The sequence below is a fragment of the Symphalangus syndactylus genome, chromosome 5, assembly GCF_028878055.3.
Source record: "Symphalangus syndactylus isolate Jambi chromosome 5, NHGRI_mSymSyn1-v2.1_pri, whole genome shotgun sequence".
In the NCBI taxonomy this organism is placed as follows: Eukaryota; Metazoa; Chordata; class Mammalia; order Primates; family Hylobatidae; genus Symphalangus; species Symphalangus syndactylus.
The window spans coordinates 118981601-119006234 of record NC_072427.2 but is presented as its reverse complement, the minus strand read 5'-3'; the positions used below and the strand labels follow the sequence as shown (position 1 = coordinate 119006234).

At 37.9% G+C, this 24634-nt stretch overlaps 1 protein-coding gene across 8 annotated transcripts in view; it reads right to left on the bottom strand.

Moving 5' to 3' along the window:
- Window positions 1–24634, bottom strand: part of WDR72 (WD repeat domain 72) — a 238720-nt gene that overhangs the window by 156298 nt on the left and 57788 nt on the right. For all 8 annotated transcript variants that reach the window (XR_010121228.1, XM_055279193.2, XM_055279195.2 and 5 more), the window contains 2 exons: window positions 23951–24171; window positions 21581–21776 (listed from right to left, as the gene is read on the bottom strand). Coding sequence is in view for 7 of the 8 variants with exons in the window: in XM_055279193.2 (XP_055135168.2) it covers window positions 21581–21776; window positions 23951–24171 (417 nt within the window). In the remaining variant the exon portion in view is untranslated. The remainder of the gene's footprint in view (window positions 1–21580; window positions 21777–23950; window positions 24172–24634) is intronic.

The following is a 24634-nucleotide window of genomic DNA, read 5'->3' as shown; positions in this document are numbered from 1 at the left end:
TTCCAGGTAGAGATCAGAGCAGAGACACAAAGCCTTAAGCATTAGCAGCAGATAGGTGAGGATTAAATACCGATTAAAAAAAAATGCCATCTCCAAGTGAATTTGGAGTGAGCTGTTTCAGGAGACTAGCATAAACCCCTGTTAGCAGTTTCTGCACAAGAAAGAAAGAAGATTCTGAAACTGCTGTAAAACAGTATGTTGCTAAAATACAGCCCTGTTGTAAACCCATTAGGATTGTCAAATTTATAGGCATCTACAGTTTTTTGTTTTGTTCTCAAATAGAGCAAATAATCACTTTGTGAGGTACTGGTTATGAGATCTGAGGTCTGATCTTGCAATATCAGGCTGTCTTAAAGCATGACATGTAGAGTGAAGGATGTGGTCTTCAATTGCAGTAGAAGAGCGAGGCGAAGAGTAAAGAGCACACTTCTACACATCTGCCCAAATGATGAAAAAGATCTAAACATCTACCTGAAGAAGGAGAAGAAGGAGCCATCACATTCTACACTTCACTTCCCTTCCAAACAGCCAGAACTTGTTTCCTTGATTTTATTTTCCTTGAAATTTGTGCATAATTTTATTATTTGCTGTCTTCTACTTAAATATTTTATTTTGGCTGGGAGTGATGGCCCACTCCTGTAATCCCAGCGATTTGGGAGACTGAGGAGGGCTAATCCCTTGGGCTCAGGAGTTCAAGACCAGCTTGGACAAGGTGGCGAAACCCCATTTCTACAAAAAATAGCTGGGTGTGGTGGCATACGCCTGTAGTCCCTGCTACCCAGGAGGCTGAGGTGGGAGGATTGCTTGAGCCTGGGATGTCAAGGCTGTAGTGAGACATGATCATGCCACTGCACTCCAGCCTGGGTGACAGAATGAGACTGTCTCAAAAAAAAAAAAAAGAAAGAAAGAAAATAAACTTGTTTTCAACTCCCATTGACATTTACTTTCCAAAATCAACAAAAGTATCCTAGCCTACTGTCAATTTATGAATAGCTTTAAATTACATACTTCCTCCTACAAATTAACTAGGTTCAACTCTATGAAAAAAAAGAATAGTTATTATCCTCAAGGGAGAGAAATAATTTAAAAAGAAATCATAGTCATTTGATGAATCCATCTGCAAATGATCAAGAGGAAATTAAGACTAAACAACATCACCCAGATGGATTGACACTTTATCATGTTGTACAGAAACATTTTCTTTATGTTAAAATTATACATAAATACATTTCAGACTAATTGACTTACTATAACTCATGGTGTCTTTCCAAAGAAGAACATTGTAGAAACACCATTTCTATAGAAACATAAAATTCTCCCAGACCATCCAAAGCACATATATTGTAAACCAACGAATCTCAAACAAATTTGTTTCACAGAAAAGGAAAACATTTTAAATTAAATATTCTGCTTATTATTGGATTGTGGAAAAAGCATATATATTTCATTATGAAAAAAGCATATAGGGCCGGGTGCAGTGGTTCACGCCTGTAATCCCAGCACTTTGGGAGGCCGAGGTGGGCGGGTCACCTGAGGTCAGGAGTTCAAGACCAGCCTGGCCAACATGGTGAAACCCTGTCTCTACTAAAAATACAAAAAATTATCCGGGCGTGGTGGTGCACACCTGTAATCCCAGCTAGTCAGGAGGCTGAGGCAGGAGAATCCCTTGAACTCGGGAGGCGGAGGTTTCAGTGACCTGAGATTGCGCCATTGCACTCCAGCTTGGGCAACAAGAGTGAAACCCCATCTCAGGAAAAAAAAAAAAAAAAGCATACATATTCATCACTAATCACATAATAGGACAGGAATTATTTAGCAAATAATTGTATTTAAATGAACAAAGCTTAATAGCAAGAACATGTGAGTGGACACATTATAGAATTAGGTCTTTTCCATATTGGGTAGGCATTTTCTAACTGAACCCATTATGATATTGGGCAAGTGATTAAGAGCACAATATTTCAAGGTGACTCTCTCTGAAACAGAATAAGTTTTAAAAAATGACCTCACAACCAAATTTGATAATCAAATTCATAAAAATCAGGTTTCAATAAAACCGCTGACTGACAGTTATAATCAAATTCCACAAATCAAAAAATTTGACCATTGAGTCTGTTATACAATTTATCATTTATTTTTAGTTACTCATGAAGTTCATTGCCTTGCTCAGAAACATGTATGGAGATCGACCTAGTGCCCCCTTTCTAACAAAACCATTTCACAGTTACTGCATCTTACTCCAGGAAATGTACAACTGATGGGGGTTCTCAGCACACACAGGGGCCCTGGAGGTATCAAATTTAGCTAACTAGAAAATAATGGAAGGGTGGGGAAAGGGAATGAGTCTTAAAACATTAAATTAGGGATAAAGGCACTTACCTTCATTCCTAAATGTAGTTGATAAAATAAATTCAGCTATAAAATAGAATGTCAAAGACTTGGCTCATTTTGTACTATATAGAGGCCCTAATATGGTAACAAACTTAGATTGGCTTCACATCAACCTTCTATACCTTAAGGGTATATAGGATACATTTTTAAAAAGTCTCTAACCACCATGACCTTAACCCCAGCTCTGCCACAGCCTCCAGCACATTTGCAGCAACGCTGGGATTTATCAGCTGGGCCACATTCAACCCTCACGTCTAATTCTGACCACTGACCTCCAGAAAAATGGAATAAAGAGGTGTGGCGGCGGACAATTGAAAGAAAAAAAAGGATTGAAACACATGGAGGTTTAAAGTTGCTGAAATTGTATAAAGATAGCAAAGAATGCATTAATTTTCGACACATTTTAAACTAGGCCTCTTGATAAGGGATCTACTTACTAAAAATTCCCTCTTCTTAAACATGTGCTAGCAGCATAACATCTACTATGACTTTGGGAGGCCAAAGCAGGCAGATCACGAGGTCAGGAGATGGAGACCATCCTGGCCAACATGGTAAAACCTCGTCTCTACTAAAATACAGAAAATTAGCTGGGTGTGGTGGCACATGCCTGTAGTCCCAGCTACTCAGGAGGCTGAGGCAGGAGAATCGCTTGAACCTGGAAGGCGGAGGTTGCAGTGAGCTGAGATTGAGCCACTGCACTCCAGCCTGGTGACAGAGCGAGACTCCGTCTCAAAAAAAAAACTATGACTAATTTTTAATTTTTAACCTCTCTCTAAGACTAAACACAATTTACAACCAATTTAAGAGGTAGATATTCACAGCCAAGTGTTTCTTAAGTATAACGTAAAGAATACATTTAATTAATTGTACAATTATCTATTATATACTAAACTATAAAATTATACTGCTTCTGAGTATTTCAAACTTTCATTCATCACATCGCATTATTTAAATTTATTACACCAGGCATGTTATTTTTAAATTTTAAAATATTTCAAAAGTAGATTTTGTCCCTCATGCTCTTAATTGTGGGTTAAGTTACTTATTGGATATGATATCCTTGAAGAGATTTGAGTCTCTCATTTATATGCTTCTTGTGTCAATTAATTTAATCAGATCAATATCTTGCTGAGTTGATCTGGAATTTTTCCTGGAAAGAGGAAGAGTATTGGGAAAGGATAAATTGGGGTATGGTCTCCTGAATAAAGTGCTGGGTGAGGGGTGAAGTCCTATGAGAGTTATTTCGGTTACTTTTTTGGAGAGGAAGGATATAGTAGAGATGAGAGTACCAAAACATTTTAATTGCCATCAATTTTCCCTTGGGACATGACAGTGATTTGCCTTAGGCAAATAATGGGTGACTAATGCTCCAGCAGGCATGTCAGGATTTGTTTTGAAACCACCAAGGCTCAGGGTACCCTCACTATAGTCCTGGCTCCCTAGTGCCACTTGTAAAATTCAATACCATATTACCATACCCAGTGACCTCAAAAGGCTCTCTCACCTCTTCACATTTCCTTTCTATAGACTCCCTCACCACTGAGGACTTCCAGAAAGGTAGGACTGTCCTACCTGACCACCAAGGTAATAGGAAGACTTCTACTAATAATCCCCAATGACAGTCATCCTTATGTGATTCCCTCCCCTTTGAATATGATGGGATAGCCCTCCAGTGATTATTAAAGGGCAAAAGGAACTTTGCACATGTAATTAAGGTTTCTACTCAGTTGTCCTTATAATAAGCAGATTATTCAAATAGACCAGGCCTAATTAGATGAGCGCTTTGAATGCAGAAAGTTCTCTCCAGACACTCAAACAAGAGGAAGCCGAGATTTAAAACAATGGAAGTATTTGATGTGCCATTGCTACCTTGGAAGTGGGAGGAGGCCATGAATAAAGATCCAGGAGTGGCCTTTAGGAGCTGAAAGCAACACCTGGCCACAGCCGGCAAGGACCTCAGACCTACAAGTGAAAAGAACTAAATTTTGCCAAGGACCTGAATTAGTTTGAAAGTGAATTGTTCCCCAGAGCCTCTGGATGGGAGCCCAGTTGGCTGACATATTTATTTTGCCTCATGAGATCCTAAATAGAGAACCTGGTTGAGTTTGCCTGGACTTCTAATTTACAGAACTGCGAGACAATAAATAGGTGTTGTTTTGAGCTGCTAAGTTTGTGTTAATTTGTTACACACAATAGGAAATTGATATAACCAGTACTTTTACTCAGAACAACAGATTTAGATTTCAAATATTTTAGTCATTCTTTACTATTTTATATGTGAAATTCTTGATTATTCTTCTTTTTTTTTTTTTTTTTTTGACAGAGTCTCACTCGGTCGCCCAAGCTGGAGTGCAGTGGCACCATCTCGGCTCACTGCAAGCTCTGCCTCCCAGGTTCACACCATTCTCCTGCCTCAGCCTCCCAAGTAGCTGGGACTACAGGCACCTGCCACCACACCCAGCTAATTTTTTATATTTTTAGTAGAGACAGGGTTTCACTGTGTTAGCCAGGATGGTCTCGATCTCCTGACCTCATGATCCACCCACCTCGGCCTCCTAAAGTGCTGGGATTACAGACGTGAGCCACCGTACCCGGGCAATTCTTGCTTCTTAAACATAATATATAACTAAATGCATAAATGCATAAAAATAAATAAGTGTGATGGCTAGTTAGACATTTCATACCTTTTTTATAACTCCTTCTCCTTTCTTACACCCTAAGTACTATAAGCCATTCAGATATTCTCTAAATAGCTGGTGATTCCACAATCATATATCACATCAAAAAGTTCCTTTTAAAGCATTCTATTTCCAAAGGAAGCTAATATGGTTTGGCTCTGTCCCCACTCAAATCTCGAATTTTAGCTCTCATAATTCCCATGTGTCTTGCGAGGGACCCAGTGGGAGGTAATTAAATCATGGGGTCAGGTCTTTCCTGTGCTGTTCTCATGATAGTGAATAGTCTGGTGGTTTTATAAAGGGGAGTTCTCCTGCACACACTCTCTTTTGCCTGCTGCCATGGAGGACATGACTTCGCTCCTCATTTGCCTTCCGCTATGATTGTGAGGCCTCCCCAGCCATGTGGAACTGTGAGTCAAGTAAACCTCTTTTCTTTGTAAATTACCCAGTCTCAGGTATGTTTTTATTAGCAGTGTGAGAACAGACTAATACAGAAGCACATGTAAGAGATAAAATATTGTTTTCTCATCCTTCTCTTCTTTATCATCATCATCATCATCATCATCATCAAAATTGCCATTATCTACCACTAACTGAGTATTTTTAAGTGCCCTTTAATTCTTAAAAGAATCCAGTTAACTGCAAAGAAATGGAGGATCAGGAAGAATAAGTGACAGGGTATTAGTGTTTCCTATGGTTGGGAGGGTGATTAGGGAAAGTATTTTAACTAAAAAGACAGGAAAGGCCATAATGCCATGTGGTAGAATTACATTTCCACCAGAGACCATGGGGACTGGCAGGTTTAGAGATAGATTTAAAGTAGGGAATGTTTGATTGGCAATACAGAGAAGAGAACTGAAGAAAGACCTTTATTGGCAAGACAATCAGTTAGGAAATTTTTCAATAGTTCATGTAAAAGAGTAGGAAGATCCCATTCCATCTGCCCTTAAAACATTTTATTTTTTAATGTTTTTGCCACCTCTGAAAATGTATAATTCTATCTTTTACTGAAGGCTTACGAAATAAATGTAGCAATAGTTTATCTTTCAAATAATCCAAATTCATCACTAGACATTATTGATAGTATTGGGGCTAAGAAACAGGTAGTGATTAGGACTTCCATGGAATGGCTACACAGGTTCCCTATATAGCCAGTGGTCTTTGGTGGGCTCTTAATTCTATAGAACCATTTCCTTTTCCTTCTTCTTTTCCCAGAGCATTCTACCCTATCCCTTCTCACTATCATCCTTATTTCTGTAGTTTATAATCTCTGCTGCCACTTCCTCTAGGTGTTTTGTATACAGGTGCATATACTTTCTACTACAGAGGGAGTCTTACAGAACAGAGACTTTCTGGCATCAGCCTTTGTCCTACCCAATTCTCAATTAGAGAACAACTTGTTCTTCCTCCCTTTTGTGGTCCCCTGTCTGGTAAAGACCCCAGAATGTGTGGCTGCTTATCCTATGCCAAAAGGTTCTATCCCCCACCTCTCATAATGTATACATCATGGTCTAAAGCACCTGTGTTGACTTCTGGGTATATACCAAAATTGACTGAAAACAAGGATGTGAATAGATATTTGTATACCCATGTTCATAGCAGCATTATTCACAAGAGCCAAAAGATGGAAGCAACCCAAGTGTCCATCAAATAATGAATGGATGAATAAAATGTTGTATACACCTAAAATGGAGTATCAGTCAGCCTTAAAAAAGGAAATTCTGACACATGCTATAAAATGTATGAACCTTGAAGTCATCATGCTGAGTGAAATAAGCCAGTCACAAAAGAGCAAATATTGCATGATTCCACTTACATGATACACCCAAACCAGAATAGGTAAATTCATAGAAACAGAAAGTAGAATAGCAGTTGCCAGGGGATTGGAGAAAGGACAAATGGGGCATTACTGTTCAGTGGGTATGGAGTTTCATTTAAAGAAGTTGAAAAAGTTGTGGAGAGGGATGGTGGTGATGGTTGCACAACAATGTGAGTATACTTAATGCCACTGAACTGTACCCTTCAAAAAGCTTAAAATGGTAAATTCTATGTTATATAAATATCCCACATCTTTTGTTTATATTTTACCGCAATCATCATAATAAAAACGCATCTGTGTTAATAAGACAGCCCAAAGAAAATACAAAGAAAAAGAAAACTCTGAGAATAAAACCAAAGAATAATATACAGAAAGCATGTAGAAGTAGGACAGTGTGAGAAAGAGGGACCACTGGCCGTCAGGAGAAGGCAGTGTCATATGAGGCTGACGATGGAGAGAGAGAGGGAGGAAAGAAGGACATTGATGGCAGAGCGATTGCAGACAAGTCAAGTACCTGTAACCCAGAGCATGGCAACTCAACTTGGCAGTGAGGTATAGGAAGAAGAGTTCCAATGGAAAAAGTATGGCAAAAGCCAGATTAAACTGTATTAAATCAATGGGAGGCAAAGATACAGAGTAGAGATGGCATTTTGTAGGAAACCCCTAGTTACTTTGGGAAGAATCTCAGAGAAAAATCACAGAAGCCTACAATTCCTTATCCAAAACATTTGAGACCATAGGAACTTGGAATTCACGATTTTTCAGATTTTGGAGACATAAAATAATGCACATATGCATATTATATAATAACTGGAGCAAGGTCTAACAGAGCAGACGGTAATAAAACATGCTATATATCTGCAGCAAAAAAAAAAAGAAAGAAAAGGAAGAATACTTATACTTAGTGAAATAAATAACCTTATGCAATTTAAATTTTGGTTATTTTGCTTTACCATGAACTACTAAAAACTTATTTTCAGAGATTTTTAGATTTGTAAATTTTGGCTAAGAGAATGTAGGCCTATACTCCAAATAACTGGTAGTGAGGTGGCCAGAACTAACCAGAAATATTCTCTGAGATAAGATGGGTTAATAGAATGCTCAGTTTCCTACAATATAGGATATTAACTCATGCATTTAGCTCCTATTTATATCTATACAAGTATGCTTAGTTATGCAATTCCAACCCCAAGCTTGGCTGATTGTTTTGTCTATGCCCTCTATGATTAGATCATAATGTACTAACAATTCTGTTAAATTCAATGTTTAAAAGAAGCACAAGTTTCTTTACACAATTATTGATGGGAGATAACTTTGCTAACAGACCAAGCTTAAGAAAACTACCATGGTTGTAAGATATGGAGAGAATTTCTTTTTTTAAATGATAGACCTCTAATAAGGAACATGTAACTGTAATTTTCAAACCTGACTTATAGTTGATACTTCTAGAAGTAAGAAAAATGTGGTGACCAAAGAAAGTTAACCTACAGGGTAAATCATGGGTCAAAGCCAATTGTTTTTATCAAATCTTCTTATTTTAGTTATCTTCCTAGAACCTCAACCCCATAAATTTTCTAAATGTTTTTATTAGCAGAAAGTACAATTCATTTACTAAATTTACAAAAACAACTTGCTATCTGCTCAACTGATGAACAGTAAGATGACATCGTGTGCCCTTCAGTGGAGTGTTGGGTACTCAGATGCTCCAAGGGCTGAAGCAGGTCCTTTGTCTTCTCAGCACATGGGCCTAAGTGGAATGGAACCTGCTTCCTTCAAATGTGAAAAGGACTGGGGAAAGCAGTGGGCCAATCTATTGCCTGGGATGCATTGACAAGGCTGAGATCAGCAGGCAACATTATTTGCAGCACAGAAGATAAAATCTGACATTCCCTCGGTCGAATTCTCTGCTCACCACTCCCAAGCCAAGGACTTGACTTTTGATTTTGTTTTCATCTAGTTCATCCCTAGAAACTCAAAAGACCTTTCCCATCAAATCCTAACAGGTAAGCAAATGGTAGGAGTTGGATATTATTGATACAGTCAGATGAATCAAGTGCATCCAGTATCCTTTATCTCTCAGCCAAATGAGAGAACCTACTTTCCCAGAGAATAACAATCATTACAGTCCACTGAGTCTTGCGTTTCCAATTGTTTCTGTGGCAGCTGGCTACTGGGAAGTTGCTAGGGAATTGAAAGAAGGCAGCGTGGGGAGGGCAGATGGCTCCTTTGGGTTTATTTCCACTAAACGTTGCAGCTGTGAAACCCACTAATGTTCCAAGTGTCATATAAAATGCTTGAAGAAAGGGCCTAGTTAAGGAGGAGCCAAAGAGCAGCCATCCTGATGTGTTTCTTTTTCTACTGTTGCAGGTGAAGCCCCCATAAATATTAAATGCAGATACCAGATGCATAACAAACTACTCAGCCAGAACTCAATCCAAAAGTGTAATCAGACCACGGGAATCGCTGAAACTGATTACAGCCAGTATTTTCTTTACTAAAGGAAAACCCAGTAAGATAGCAACTGCCAAAGGAAACAATAAAGGCAGCAAAGGGTGGGACTTAATTGGTGAAAGTAATTTTAAGAGCAGACAATATTTATTTTTATCATTAGAATGAGATTGTATCGATTTTCCTATTTGTTTCTGAGCACACAAAATGTTCTGAAGACATCCTGCAAATACCACAATAATATGCCTAATGTATATTAAGATGTCAGGAGAACCAAAAAAAGGTGGAGTTGAATAATATCTCAATTAAAATGCACACACACACACATACACAAATACCTGTGTGTGTCACTTGAAAAAAAAGTGAATCAAATGATGTAGAATTTTTAAATAAGTCATGGATACCTAAAAACCATATAAAAATATGTTCATATAAAGTATAATTCTGTAATAAAATGTAGGTAATTCTTCCAATGTTTATAACTAATAAAGACTGACAAAAACTCTAAATTTGGGGGAAAAATTACATGTGCCTGTTTTGTTGACAGCCTTTCAATGTGATACCTGAATTTTACAAAGCACATCAGAAACCACTTCATGCAGACCATTTTACTACTTCATCCTTGGAATGTCCTTACTTTGAAAAGTTTGTAAAACTATAAGATCAAGTTAACAATTACATAATTTCACCAAAGTGGAGATCCATGTTCACCAGATGGAACTAAAGAGGATGACTGTGGTGGGCCTGTTGGGTGGGCACTCACATGTCCCACCCCGCATGCACTCACATGTCTGTTTGCATGCACATGCATGTAAAGATGTCCACTGGGTCTTGTCTCTACATTGAAATAAAAAATATATATAAATGAGACTTATACAACTCTCTGCAGTGATGCAGTATTAATTGCTTGATTTAATTTGGTTCAAAGTAAGGTCAAACTCTTTCTTATTACTGTATTTTTGCTCTGATTTTTTTTCCCATCATCTCTTCATGGATGCATAAAACTGAATGTTTTCAGAATAATCCAGGTCACCTCTTGAATGCTTTGCTGCTTAAAAATTTCTTCCACCAGATATCCTAAATCATCTCTCTCAAATTTAAAGTCCCACATATCTCTAGAGCAGGGGCAAAATACTGCCAGACTCTTTGCTAAAGCATAACAAGAGTCACCTTTATTCCAGTTCTCAACATATTCTTCCTGTCTTCTTCTTCTGTTTTTCGTTTTTTGTTTTTTGTTTTTTTTTTTGAGACAGAGTGTCGCTCTGTTGCCCAGGCTGGAGTGCAGTGGCGCGATCTCGGCTCACTGCAAGCTCCACCTCTTGGGTTCACGCCATTCTCCTGCCTCAGCCTCCCAAGGAGCTAGGACTACAGGTACCCGCCACCAAGCCTGGCTAATTTTTTTGTATTTTTAGTAGAGATGGAGTTTCACCGTGTTAGCCAGGATGGTCTCGATCTCCTGACTTCGTGATCCGCCCGCCTTGGCCTCCCAAAGTGCTGGGATTACAGGCGTGAGCCACCGCGCCCAGCCTCTTCTTCTGAGCCCTGTAAACTGTTCCAACCTCTGCTGTTATTCAGTTCCAAAGTTGCTTCCATATTTTCAGGTTATCTTTATAGCAGTACTCCACTCTACTTGTACCAGTTCTCCGTATTAGTCTGTTTTCACACTGCTATAAAGAAATAACAGAAACTGGATAATTTATGGAAGAAAGAGGTTTAATTGACTCACATTTCTTTATGACCGTGGAAGCCTCAGAAACTCACAGTTATGGCAAAAGGTGAAGGGGAAACAAGGGATGCCTTACACAGTGGTAGGAGAGAAGTGTAAAGCGGCAACTTCCCAACACTTTTAAAACCATCAGCTCTCGTGAGAACTCCCTCACTATCATGAGAACAGGATGGAGGAAACTGCCCCCATGATCCAATCACCTTCCAACAGGTCCCTCCCTTCCCTCAACACACAGAGATTACAATTTGAGATGAGATTTGGGTGGGGACACAGAGCCAAACCATATCAGGGTATATACACATACTTAGAAGGCATAAGTTCTGATGTTTGGCATAGAACAGGGTGACTAGAGTTAACTGCAATGTATTATACATTTCATAGTAGCAAGAAGAGATAACCTGATTGTTCCCAACACATAGAAATGATAAATACTCAAGGTGATGGAAACCCCAAATACCCTAATCTGATCATTACACTTACCGGCATATAAGAAAGTATCACATGTACCCCAGAAATATGTAGAATATTATGTATCTGTACACAATCTTTTAAAATAAGGATAGTATCTTCTCTACACAAAATTTACTTTCTTTTTTATACTAACTGAATCCTATGAAACAACTGTCTTTGGCTACTATAAATTACCCTTTCTCTTTCTTACATTACATTATGTATTTTACATGTACCTATTTCCCCATAGAAAATAGATTTTAAACACACACACACACACACAATATAATGAATATTAAGTATATTAATTTATAATTACTTGGGTAAGAACCATGCAGGAGAGAGAGAAAGAGGAAGAAGGGACCTAATCAATGATGTATCTATATATATCATATATATATATCAGATATATATATCATTGCTCCGATTTTTTTACAAATTATATGGACGGCAAATACAGACAGCCTGACAAATAAAATAACAGATTTTCACTTATACTTCCCAACTGTACTGCTACCATTGAGTAATTCAAAATCTCATAGACTAACAAGAGTTCTTAACCTTTTTTACACCACGAACCCCTTCAACAATCTGGGGATGTCAATGAACCCTTTTTTTCCAATAATGATTTAACATTTGCAAATAAAATACATATGACTATAAAGGATAATTAAAATCAGAAAAATCTTAAAATCACAATATGAAAATAAATATGAGCATATCTTTGTATATGTTAATATATAAAAGAAAACATTGAAAGTATAATAGACTAACCTTAAACAATGATTTTCTGCAAATGTTGAGATTCTACTGCTTTTAAGAATTGCCTTTATACTTAATGTATTTTTTTTTAATTGAGGTAACATTGACATAATATACATTAACTACACAATTCAGTGGCATTTAGTGCATTGACAATGCTGTATAGCCACCAACTCTCTCTAGTTTCACAACATTTTCATCTTCCCGAAAGAATATCCAACACCATTAAGTAATCACTCCCCATTCTCCACCCTCCCACAACTGCATCTCCTTACAACCACCAATCTGCTTTCTGTTTTTATGGATTTGCTTTTTTTGGATATTTCATATAAAAGAGAATTATACAATATGCGCATTTTTGTGTATGTCTGACTTCTTTCACTTAGCATGTTTTCAAGGTTCATCCAAGTTGTAGCATGACAACTTGCTACACTTTGAGGGTGGAGTAACACTTCATTGTATGTGTATATTATGATTTGTTAGACTAACAGGAGATTAGTCTATGGAGATTCCTCCATTGATGGACATTTAGGTTGTTTCTGTACTTTGGCCATTATGAATAATTCTACTGTAGACATTTATGTACAAGTTTCTGTGTGGGTATGTTTTTATTTCCTTTAGGTATATACCTAGGAGTGGAATTGCTAGGTCATGTCATCATTCTACTTTTAACTTTTTGAGGAAATGTCACACAGTTTTCTACAGTGGTAGTACCATTTTATATTCCCACTAGCAATGTACAAGAGTTCCTATTTTCTCCATTTTTGCTAATACTCTTTGTTTTCCACTTTTTAAATTATAAGTATCCTAGTGAATATGAAATGGTATTTCACTATAATTGTGATTTGCATTTCCCTGAAGAATAATGATGTTGATAACATTTATAGGGTCTCATTCTGTCACCCAGGTTGGAGCACAGTGGCACGATTACAGCTCACTGCAGCCTCAACTTCCCCGACTCAAGTGATCCTCCCACCTCGGCCTCCAGAATAGCTGGGACTACTGGTACGTACCATTGTGCCTGGCTAATTTTTTAATTTTTTTATAGAGATGGGATCTCACTATGATGCCCAGTCTTGTCTCAAACTCCTGGACTCAAGTGATCCTCCCACCTTAGCCTCCCAAAGTGCTGAAATTACAGGCATGAGCCACCTTGTCCAGCCCTATGTCCTTTGCAGAATTAAGTGACTCGTCTTTTGTTGCTGTGCCATAGGAGTTCCTTATATATTCTGGGTATTAGACCATTAACAGATGTATAATTTGCAAATTACTTTTCCCATTCTGTAGATTGTCTTTTCACATTCTTGATAATGACCTTTGATACACAAAGGTTTTTAAATTTTGTAAACTTCATCTATTTCTTTCTTTCATTGCTCAGGTTTCTTTTTTATTACAGCAAACATGTAAAATGATAGATAGATAGATAGATAGATAGATAGATAGATAGATAGATAGATAGATGATAGATAGATAGATAGATATTTAACAAAAATAAAGCCAGTATTCCACATACAGTAACTTCATACATCTTTTCTGCAAACACTGTGTGTCAAGTATCTTCATTATTACCATGAAGAAACTAGGGCTCTGGTCAATTTAGGAATTTGCCAAAGACTGCACATGTTAACAGAGGAAAAATCTTCTGTCTTTGAACACTAGGCAATAGTATTAGTTTGACAGATTAAAGGTGAATAATTAATCATGTGGCATTACTTGTGCTCATGGAAGCTAAATATTTTTTCATTCAATAAATATTTGTGGAGTTCTTCCTATGTGTCAGGTGCCATATCAGCTTCTAGAAATAGAACAGTGAACAATACGGGCAGAATTCTTGCCCTCAAGATGTTTTCAGATTAGTGAGAAAGACAGATGTCAACCCCAGAAGTGTAATTATGAGAGGGGAAGTGCAATGTGCTATGGGAACAAGTCATAAAACTCTCCCCACAGGAATACTTATCAGTACATTTGGACACTTTAGTATATTCCATATGCCACTTTCTTATATGTTGCTTTATATTTTTTCAAATTGTTTCAAAGGTACAAGTTTTCCCTGATTACACTGAAAGCTCTTTAAGGAGGGAAACCGTATGTGATAATTCTAGTGTCCTTCACAGTGGTATGCATTTCACCAGAACAGGAAATAATTATTGAGCACAATTAGAATGGAGAGAAGGAGTTAAGGAGTCAGGAATAATGAATCCTTAGTACACACTAGTACGGTAATTCATGAAGGATTTATAATAAATAATAGTTAATGTTTATTCAGCCCTCGCTGCCATTAAGAGATGGTGTTTTGAGGAGTTCAAAATTGATTTATGTAATATAGAATAAAAAGAGCGGAACGAGAATTCAAAACTAGGCAAGCTGACTCCCAGGGCTCATGTACATAACTCCTCCATATTGTCACCTACTTAAGAGATCAAATTTTGACAACTGTGTAAATATTTCGTAGCTAAACTGCAAAGTTCATATACAAAAGCATGTGCATACACATGCAAACATGTACACATGCACAATATTGCATGCATCAAAATCACAAGCTGCAGTGGAACTGTGATAACTAGGGCAAAGGAGACAGAAACAAAGATTCCAAAAATGGTCAGTAAACTAAAAATATATGTTGAGTAATCACATCAGTAATTATTATAATAAGAAAGAGGCCTGGAAAAGGTGACATAGGAAAAATCCCACCCTATACTTTAAGGTATCCTATTTTTCTTTTCTAAAACCAATCATCCCAAGAGGGTTCCATCTGTAATCTACCACAACAAAATAACGTGGCTTCGAGAAAATGACATACTAGAGAGACCATTACCTGCAGGATGCGGCATACCCCAAACCTACCTTTAACATACCTATAATGAAAGTCGTATACTGGTTATGCTCACAAGACTGTCAACACAACATAACTTTAACCTGATATCTACAAAGTGGTGACCTTGAGGAGAAAACCAAGCAATACTGTTTCTCAGAATGGCATAGTTGGTCACTAGTGTAATTTTTAATGTTATTTTATATGTATGGGAATACTAGATGTTGTATACCATAAAAGAAGGTGACCAAGTAAAACCTGTGGACTGGCAAATTACTTCTCCATGTAGTAAACTTGTATAATATTTTGGTGTGGCAAAGTAGGAATTTAACCACACAATTCTAGTCTATTGAGGCAAATACGGCTATATTTCTGAAAAACCGTGTCTTGCACATATTCTACATACCCCTCACTGTAAACTATTAAAGCAAACTCAAATCTATAGGACAAGATTAAACACTGGATATTTTTGAAAAACATGAGCTATTAGCTGTTGGTTGACAAAACTCATTTCTTTATATTTTTATCTTTTTCTTTTTTCTTTTAAAAACTTTTTAAAATTAGTTATTTCTAAGCCTATGCACTTTGAAAACATGGAAGAACAAGTGCTCCACTTTGCAGTATTGTGGATTGAATAATTTTCCAGCTAACTACTACTATTTCTAATAAGAAAAAGAGATTAAAAGGTGGAAGTTTTGACTTCCTACTGGCAAGGCGAAAAAGAAAATTTAACACCTGTGGTGAAAATAACTCTGAAATATATCTTCTTCCTTACTTCCTTAATTTCTTATGAATAGGTTTTGTTTCAATGCTCTGTATAAAAAATGTTTAAAACTTGGAGTGTGTTTTCCCACAGAAACCACGTCATAATCAGAGGCTGGGTGCTCATGCCATGCTATAATCATGAGGCTTTCTGCTCAGTGTTACACAGTCCACATTACCTGAGCAGGAACTGGAAGAAACGAACAAAAATAGACTCCCATGGACGCTGATTTCTACCTACTAATTGGTCGAAGACTTCAGTCCCCTAAACCCAAGCCCCAAGCTGCTTCTGAGATGTCCTTAGGTCTGGAATCCACCATGGATACAATACTTTTAAATATTCCTCCGAAGCCCAGCACTACCTGGGAAGAAGCCAGCCCAGTTCTCCAACAGGAGTCACGGGATGTGGACTGGCAGCTTTCCATGGTCTGTGCAGAGATCTGTAGGAGCTTGCTGAGTAGGGGGAGCAATTTCAGCATTTTTATATTTTGGCACCTATCTTCCTATGAGCACAAGAAAGACAGCCCTGAGCAGTGATACATAGCTTTTGCTTCTCCTCCCTTCCCATCAGCTGTCGCTTCTGCTATCAGAGTGCCCGCCACGAACAGCCTCCCCACTCATAATTTGCTGCGGCTAATCTGTCATCTGAGAAATCAGATGACCAGAGCCATTAGAACTATGTGTAAATTTAGAGCCAAGCTCTGAAAGACAGCCGGAGACCCTCTCCTTTAGGAGATCTTGTAGCACGCTTCCTGGCAGCCATCTCCTTTCTTTTCAAAGCTGTTCTTATCTAATTCCCTGCTTGACAGTCTCAAAAGGCTGACCTCCATCTGCAACAGGGGTTCCTATTGCACGGTAAGTGAAGAACACACCAGAATGGAAGAAGGAGACACATAATCTAGTGCCTGTGCCAACACCTACTCTGGGGACCTTCAAACTCACAAAACCTCTCTGTGTTCTATATCCTCACTGGTAAAATGGGTATAACTATACCTGTCCTGCTTACAGTGAGGTATAATGGATCAAACATTTTCTACTGCTTTAAGAATGAGTTATTACGAAATCAATGTCTTTAAAAAGAACAATCATCATTCTCAGGGGTCTGTAAACTACAGATGCAGGCCAAATCCAGCCTGCTGCCTGTTGTTGTGAGTAAAGTTTTATTGGAACACAACCTCACCCTCTCCTTTATGTAGTGTCTATGGCTTCACTTATGCTACAATAGGAGAGCTCAGTAGTTGTAACAAAGATCATATGGACCACGAAGCAGAAAACATTTACTATCCAGGCCTCTACAGAAAAAAGTGTTTCTGATCCATCTTAAGATATTTTTAAAAAGTATTATTTTTAAGCAAACAAGGTTTCATTGTCCCACACAAAAAAGGGCAATTACTTAATATGGCATATTTCCCAACATGGTTTGTACACTTAACAGAAACCTTCAATAGAAAGTTACATTAATAACACACAAGAAATTCATTACACAAATTATCTGCTATATAAATCCACTACTGTGAAAGTAGTACTCAGAATTATTTTAAATTCAATTCTTAAAAGAATAATTAGCTCAGAGCTAAGATTTATTTCTGGTATGTAATTTAGGGAAAACAAAATCAGTAATACATTATTACCCCTATTGTGTCTCACAGCAATGAGGGCGACCAAGCCTCCCAGAGTTGTCAGTGCCAAATACACTGTGGGAGCTCAAATATTAATCAAAATGACATCTGCAATATTTTCCTTTCCTAATCAGGCCTAAACATCATGGGACATCCGGCAAATCAATAAGCAAAACTAGATGCCCTCATCACTCCTAACCTGGCAGCGCCACATTTTTAGCCAGAGGATGAGGGCCCTCAGTGTCACATAAACATTTCTTTACCTCAGTTGTTTGCCACTCCCAAGAGTGTGTCCACCTATGACCCCAAAATTTACCCTGTCATCCATCTCACTATGCCACCTATCACAGAAAGAAACACCCCTTATCAGTCCAAGATAAAATAGGCACAGTGGTACATGACTCTAGAATATGCTTACGTATTGTGCCAAAGAGACTCGTAAGTAGAGTGAGAATAGGCTCTTATAAAGTATTTGTGAAAAACGGAAGAGGCCTCAAAACTTTTCCTCTATAACCAAGGAAGGGTGGCACAGGGACTTATGCTACACCCCATACTTCCCAAGCTCCCACCGAAGCAGACTTTTGGCAAGTTGAGAATTAATTACTTTTGGCTTCAAGCCCCTTTTCCTGCCTTTTCTTTCTAGGCCCCTTTCCTCAAAACTCTTATCCCACTAACACCTCCTATTTTCTCTCTGTGGGCTCTAGAGTTGCTCTAGTGCTGAGAGATCTGATAAATACCTTTATGTCAATTTATTCCTCCTTCACGTAGTTAGAGGACGCAGAGTGCTGGAGAAATGAAAGTAGGAATAGGTCTGTTCACACATGGAACTAAGTGTGAACCCTATGGAGAGAATAGCAAAACTAAAAGGCCAAGGCCCAGGAAAAATTGACTGGAGTAGGAAATACACAGACCTTCACCTGAGGAGGTGAAATATACCCTGTGAACTCCAAAGCCCTAGGGAAGACTTGAAGCAGAAAGCTAAGGACCTGCTTACAGTTGGGCAGCCAGGATCTGACAGCCACAACTGGCCAATGTTAAGGTGAATTAATTCATACTCAATCTACTGAGGTAAGAGCACTTGGATTAATTAGTTCACTCATTCATTTATCATTCATGTGCCAGGCACATCCATGAGTAAGCGTATTCCATCCCTTCAAATAGCTCTTTTCAGCCTGTTTTGGCTTTAGTTGGTATTTTCCCTCTAGCTTTATGAAAATATAAATGGAAACACTTCCTGATCTCAGACCATTCAACCTTTATAAGTAAAGAATAAAACAGAAATCAAGTACAGTAAACATGATGGAAGCATCTTAGCCAGCTGAAATCTGGCTTGGAAAAGAAAACATAATTCACTAAATTGTAACCAAAATTAAAATTGCAGAGATTAAAGGCAAAACACAACTAAAGGCAATACCAGACACAAGAATAAAAGAACGACATGAACTTATTCAAAAGGAATGAATGTGATACCGCAAGTTGGGCCACCGGCCACCTTCACAGGGTGTCGTGAGGCTCAAACGAGGTGGTCAATGGGATTGTGTCTAAAGAAGTGAAGAGGCACATCACAAATGTGAAGGTCTGGGTAGAATCATTAATACCATCATCACCAATTACAAGCTCATCTTAAGATGAGTTGAGATTGTTTTTAAACTATTAATATAGATAATCAAAAGATGAACAACTTATATTCCATAGGTTACTTTGGCACTAAACCTATGCATACTGTTTGATATGGAAATTCTAAAACAAACTTTAGGAGATTCCTCAGTTAAAGCCTAGTATGTCCATAATGACAACTCTATCGATTATTGTCCATGTGACAACCCACCCCGTCCTTTCCTACCCTTCTGTGTCCTTCCTTTTTTGTGCACAGGGAGGCTGATGCCTAGAACTGAATGCCCTTCCTCTCTCACTTTGAGTGGATTAAATTAATGGAGGTGATTGCAGAAGAAGAAAGAATTTCTTCCAACCCTCCCCTCTCTATGTGAGTCCTCCATCTCTGGCAGGAGCTGCTTCTTTTCTATGACTTCATGGGGTGACCACTCCTCCTGAGCTTCAACTCTCACTGGGTTCCAACAACAATGTTTTCTCCTCTTTTTGCTTCAGTCCTAGAGGTGGCCAGAGCTTCCTGATGCTGCCAGTGCCTGGGTGCTGGAGGCCCTCACCATCCATTCCTTGTCTGGTCCCTAATCCCTGCCCACACCTCTATAAATAGTCCTTTCATTCAAGTCTCTTCATTTGACCCATCTGGGTTGACTTCAGTTTCCTGCCAGGACTGTGACTGAAGTACAATATAGACTAAAATATAGTAAATATCTATTTATTGACATAGAAAAATGTCTGACAGAAAGTAAATCAAAATATTAATAGCACTTATTAAGTAGTAGGATAGGATTATTTGTTTTTCTTTATATTTATTTTTCAAACGTTCTTCAACATTTGGTTATGTATTTGAGGGAGTATAAAAAAGAAATAACAAAATTAAAATACAGAATGGGAATAAATATAATCTCAAGAAGTACTAATGGTTTGGCTTTGCTTTACTTCCCATTCTGCCAAAGAAATATATAAATAAAAAGTTACATAGCCTAAGGGTATCCCAACGGGAAAAGGGGACCATAAACACTCGTGAGTGCCCAGACATTTATTTATTCTTGCTGGATTCTATCACCCATGAAAAATATGTTTAGTTACCAAGTGTTCACAATTGAAAAGCAATTGGGCACATTAATAAGCATATGTGATTTACAGGCTTATATTTTACAAGCAGAAGTCAAGACTTTGCTGCACTCGTTGATAATAACAATAGTCAACTATTACTAAGGGCTAACCACCTGCAGGTACTGTTTATAAGCATTGTAGGTATTAGCTCATTTAATCCTGACAGGAAGGCAGTATTATTACCCCATTTCATAGACGAGGAGATTGACAAGCAAAGAAGCAATGTAATATGATCTGAGGTCCTATTAACAGGCTCTGGAGGCAAGCCCAGGCTTTAGGGCCTATTTTATCCATTATAATTAACTGTTGCTCAAATCAAGAATTCCAAAACTCTCCTAATTTTGTGTATATTGTGCAAAGAACAAGCAAGACCCTCAAACTGGTTCACCACTTATTAGTTGTACAGTCTTGTACATTTATGTATCATATCTGCAAATTCCTCATCAATAAAATGGTGAATAATACTTCTCCGACCTACCTCAGAAGTTGTGAGAATCTGTGAAAATGAGCAGGAAAGCTCATCAAAGCTATAAAACAATTTACAAATGTAAGGCAGTATTAGGTTGCACCCTCTAAACACTAGTACATTAGTCATCATCACTTACACATGACAGTCAAATGCAAAGAAAATAGCAATTATTTTGGTGAAGTATGGCTCTAAACTATAATATTATAAACTATCCGGTCTGTTAATAACACCCAACATAAAACCACCAGTGATTAATCAATAAAAATCATGCTATAGTTTCAGTGAAATGTACTCTCAAACGAACTCCCCTGACTCACGTCCATCAATTACCTCACCTTATTTGATATGTTCCAGCATTTTCTGGAAAGTATTACTCTCAATCTTCAGTTATGTAGTAATTTTTTTTTAATTTTAAAAAGTTCAAACTCTACATTCTCTATGATATGATATCAAAAGTTCAATTGAGCCACTCAGTTTTCAGTTTCCCTGACTCAACTTTTTGGAGTTTTATAATTAATTATATTCCATTATTACTGATCATCAATTAGCTCGAAATCTTGCTGAGATGGTGAGCATGCTGAAGAAAGCAGAATTTAATGATAATTTGAGACCAGTAGGACACTAAACTTCTCTCTTGTTAATAATTAAAGTAGATAACTTATGTTTTTATTTATAGCTTCCAGAAATATCCGGCTCATTCCTGTGCACTGCCCTGTCAGCTAATCATCAGTTGGTCAGGATCTGACTTGGGCCATTGTGTTTTATTTTGCACACGTATCTTTAACTGAAGCCATTAAATGCAGCCCAAACAAAGGTTAAAGCAAGTGAGGTCATCACCGTATCTTCTCTGAAACTTTCCATCTGGTCAAATGCTTGTACATCATAAATATATAAAGAATGAAAGGGGTAAAATTTCAATTTACCTGTTTCAATTTCCCAGATATAGACTGAGTCATCTGCACATCCAACAATTAAAAAATTCTCAACCGGGTGCCATTTTATCATCCTCACAGGAAAAAGGTGCTTCCGGGCATGCAGGAGGCAACTCTTTCCCTCAAGGTGAAGGAGAGCCACGGAATGGTCACTGCACACACAGCAAATTATCTGCTCACCCCTTAGCTGTGAAAAAACAACACGCTTATGTGAGTAAATAGTCAAATGCTTTCTTTATGAGTAAGTCAGATTTTTTCCCCCAGTAACATAAAAAAGTTTTGTTAAAGCCCCATTTACAAAAAGGATATTTCTGCTTTCTACAGCACCTTTCCATGTAACCCTCTACAGAGGAGCTTTAAACACAGAGTAGAGTCTAAGCTCAACACCTTCTCAGGAAGGTCAAAAGATGAATCCAGGACAGATCTACTTATAAGATAAACGAAGGACTTGGCCATCACTCAGCAAATTCAGGCAGCGAGGCAGACATCGGAAATAATGCAGAATAAAATAAACCCCAGAACTAATTTGTTGCCACAAAAAGAAGCTATTTGTAGACACAAGCTTAGGCCCAAGGGTATCATGAGCTGATATTTTCCACTTAAAGCCTCAAAATGTGATTTGGTGCTGTTCCCAGAACTATACAGATTCTAATCCAAACAGGAAACTCGGTGTAGACACAATCTAAAAGAGGTAAGCATTAGATAGCTCCAACTGAATGTATAGCCTCAAAGACATAAGGACCAAAAATAGGTTCCCAGGACAACAATCCTTAAGATGCTTTTTAAAAAGTCAGCATGTGGTTACCTTGAACAGGTTAGGACAATTACTATCCAAGGTGGATTCTAATGATCTAGCCAGAATTTTGGCTGTTTTGTTTAAAGCATCAGTTTGGAGATCTTGAGACGTCCATTACTCATCATTAACCTCTCTGGAGGCGGGGATGCGGGGATGCGGGGAGGAGTGGGGTACATGTTTTCTTTCCTAATTCTTTATTAAGTGCACTCCAGAAATCGTAAGGAAAAAAAAAAATCACAAAATGGCAGGTGTGATAGATCTGGAGCCTAGACTTGCAGAATGGCTCATATGTCATTTTTCCCTAACCATTCTATCTCCTGGAGAACCTGCCCATTCCACGGCTTCTAGAACAGGCAGCCCAACGTGCTCCAGGAAACTTACATACATACACACACATACCATGTGAACACAAATCTTATGGTTAGGAATAGACTATGGAGAAATAATGTGTATAAGCCAATTAACTGACTTAAAAAAATCATTTTACCTGTGTTACCATGTCCTTTTACTACAGAGGGAACTCAAAAGTTGGTTGTTCATGTTTTTTTTTTTTAAATGTCAACTTTACAAAAGCTGAATTTAAGTTGACATTTCATGAGAAAATTCTACCTAAAGCAATTTCCTTTTGCCCATAACAAGGTAGATGCTCACAAACTTATTAAAGCTCATTCTCTGTTAAATAAATGAATAAGCAAATAAAAACCCATTTAAGAAGAAAATGTGCTGGGCGCAATAACTGATGCCTGTAATCCCAGCACTTTGGGAGGCAGAGGTGGGAAGATTCCTTGCACCCAGGAGTTGGAGACCAGGCTGGGCAACAAAGCAAGATTCTGTCTCTACAAAAACAAAAATAAAAAACAGTAGCTGGACTACATGCCTGTAGTCCCAGCTACTTGGGAGCCTGAGGCAAGAGGATCCCTGGAGCCCAGAAGGTTGAGGCTGCAGTGAGCCATGATCACGTCACTGTACTCCAGCCTGGGTGACAAAGTGAGACCCTGACACACACACACACACACACACACAGAAGACAAATGTAACTATTTATTAATATTATTATAAAAAGAAATTCTTGACAAGGTCTTGCTCTGTTGCCCAGGCTGGAATGCAGTAGCATGATCTCGGCTCACTGCAAAGTGGAAGTTATTGAAGGTAAAAGTTAATTTCTAGTTTATAGATTCCTATATTGTTTGACTTGTTTTTGCCTTGAGTATCTACTTTTTTTAAAAAAAAAAAGATAATTCCATTAAAAACGAAGATATAGAACGAGAGGAAAAAAACAGATGTAAGTACTGGAAGAGAAAGAATTGGCTGTTGTAAAGCTAAGCATTGACTAAATCTTTGCTTTAGAGCCAAATTATCTGTATAATGTAAGTTATAATAATACTACAATTCATATAGAAAGATTAAAAATAAATATATATAAATCATCCAGTTGTATTATAAGTACATAGAACTCATAGTTTTCTTTTCTTTGGAAATATGGGTCATTTTTACTTGTCTTATTAAGTATTCTATAATTTATATAATTTTCAAATTTAGGTGTTATATTTTACTCTTCGTCTTACTTTAAATTTCTCTGGTGACATCAAAAGACTTGTTACTGGACCAGCTTCCAAAAAGAATTTATGCAAAATTTCTTCAGTAAAGATATCCCACAAGATGACACATGACTCTAGGTCCCCAGACAACATCCAACTTTGGTCTAATTTCGAAGAGAGACCATGTGGGTAAAGTAATGACGTGACACTTTGGTGGTGGCCTTTAAGAACTTTATGAGGGGGAGAATCTGAAAAACAATGAAACACCAAATAATACAGATGTTATTTTTGTTCAGAAAATCGTCCCAAGAATCTCTTTTATAAAATTTTAACATAAGGAAATTACATATAATTAAAGCATGCACTTGGCTAAGAAAACTAGCGAACACCCTTAGATCATCTTGAAACGCAAGTGCCTCACCAGAAGCCAGAGTATGCTTTTGATGAAGCACTACAGTTAGTTGTTCAAAGTCTATTAATTCTAGGCCAGGCATGGTGGCTCATGCCTGTAATATCAGCACTTTGGGAGGCCGGGATGGGCAGATCGCTTGAGGTCAAGGGTTCAAGACCAGCCTGGCCAACATGGTGAAACCCCATCTCTACTAAAAATACAAAAATTAGCTAGGTGTGGTGGCTCGCACCTATAGTCCCAGCTACTTGGGAGTCTGAGGCAGGAGAATCGCTTGAACCTGGAAGGTGGAGGTTGCAGTG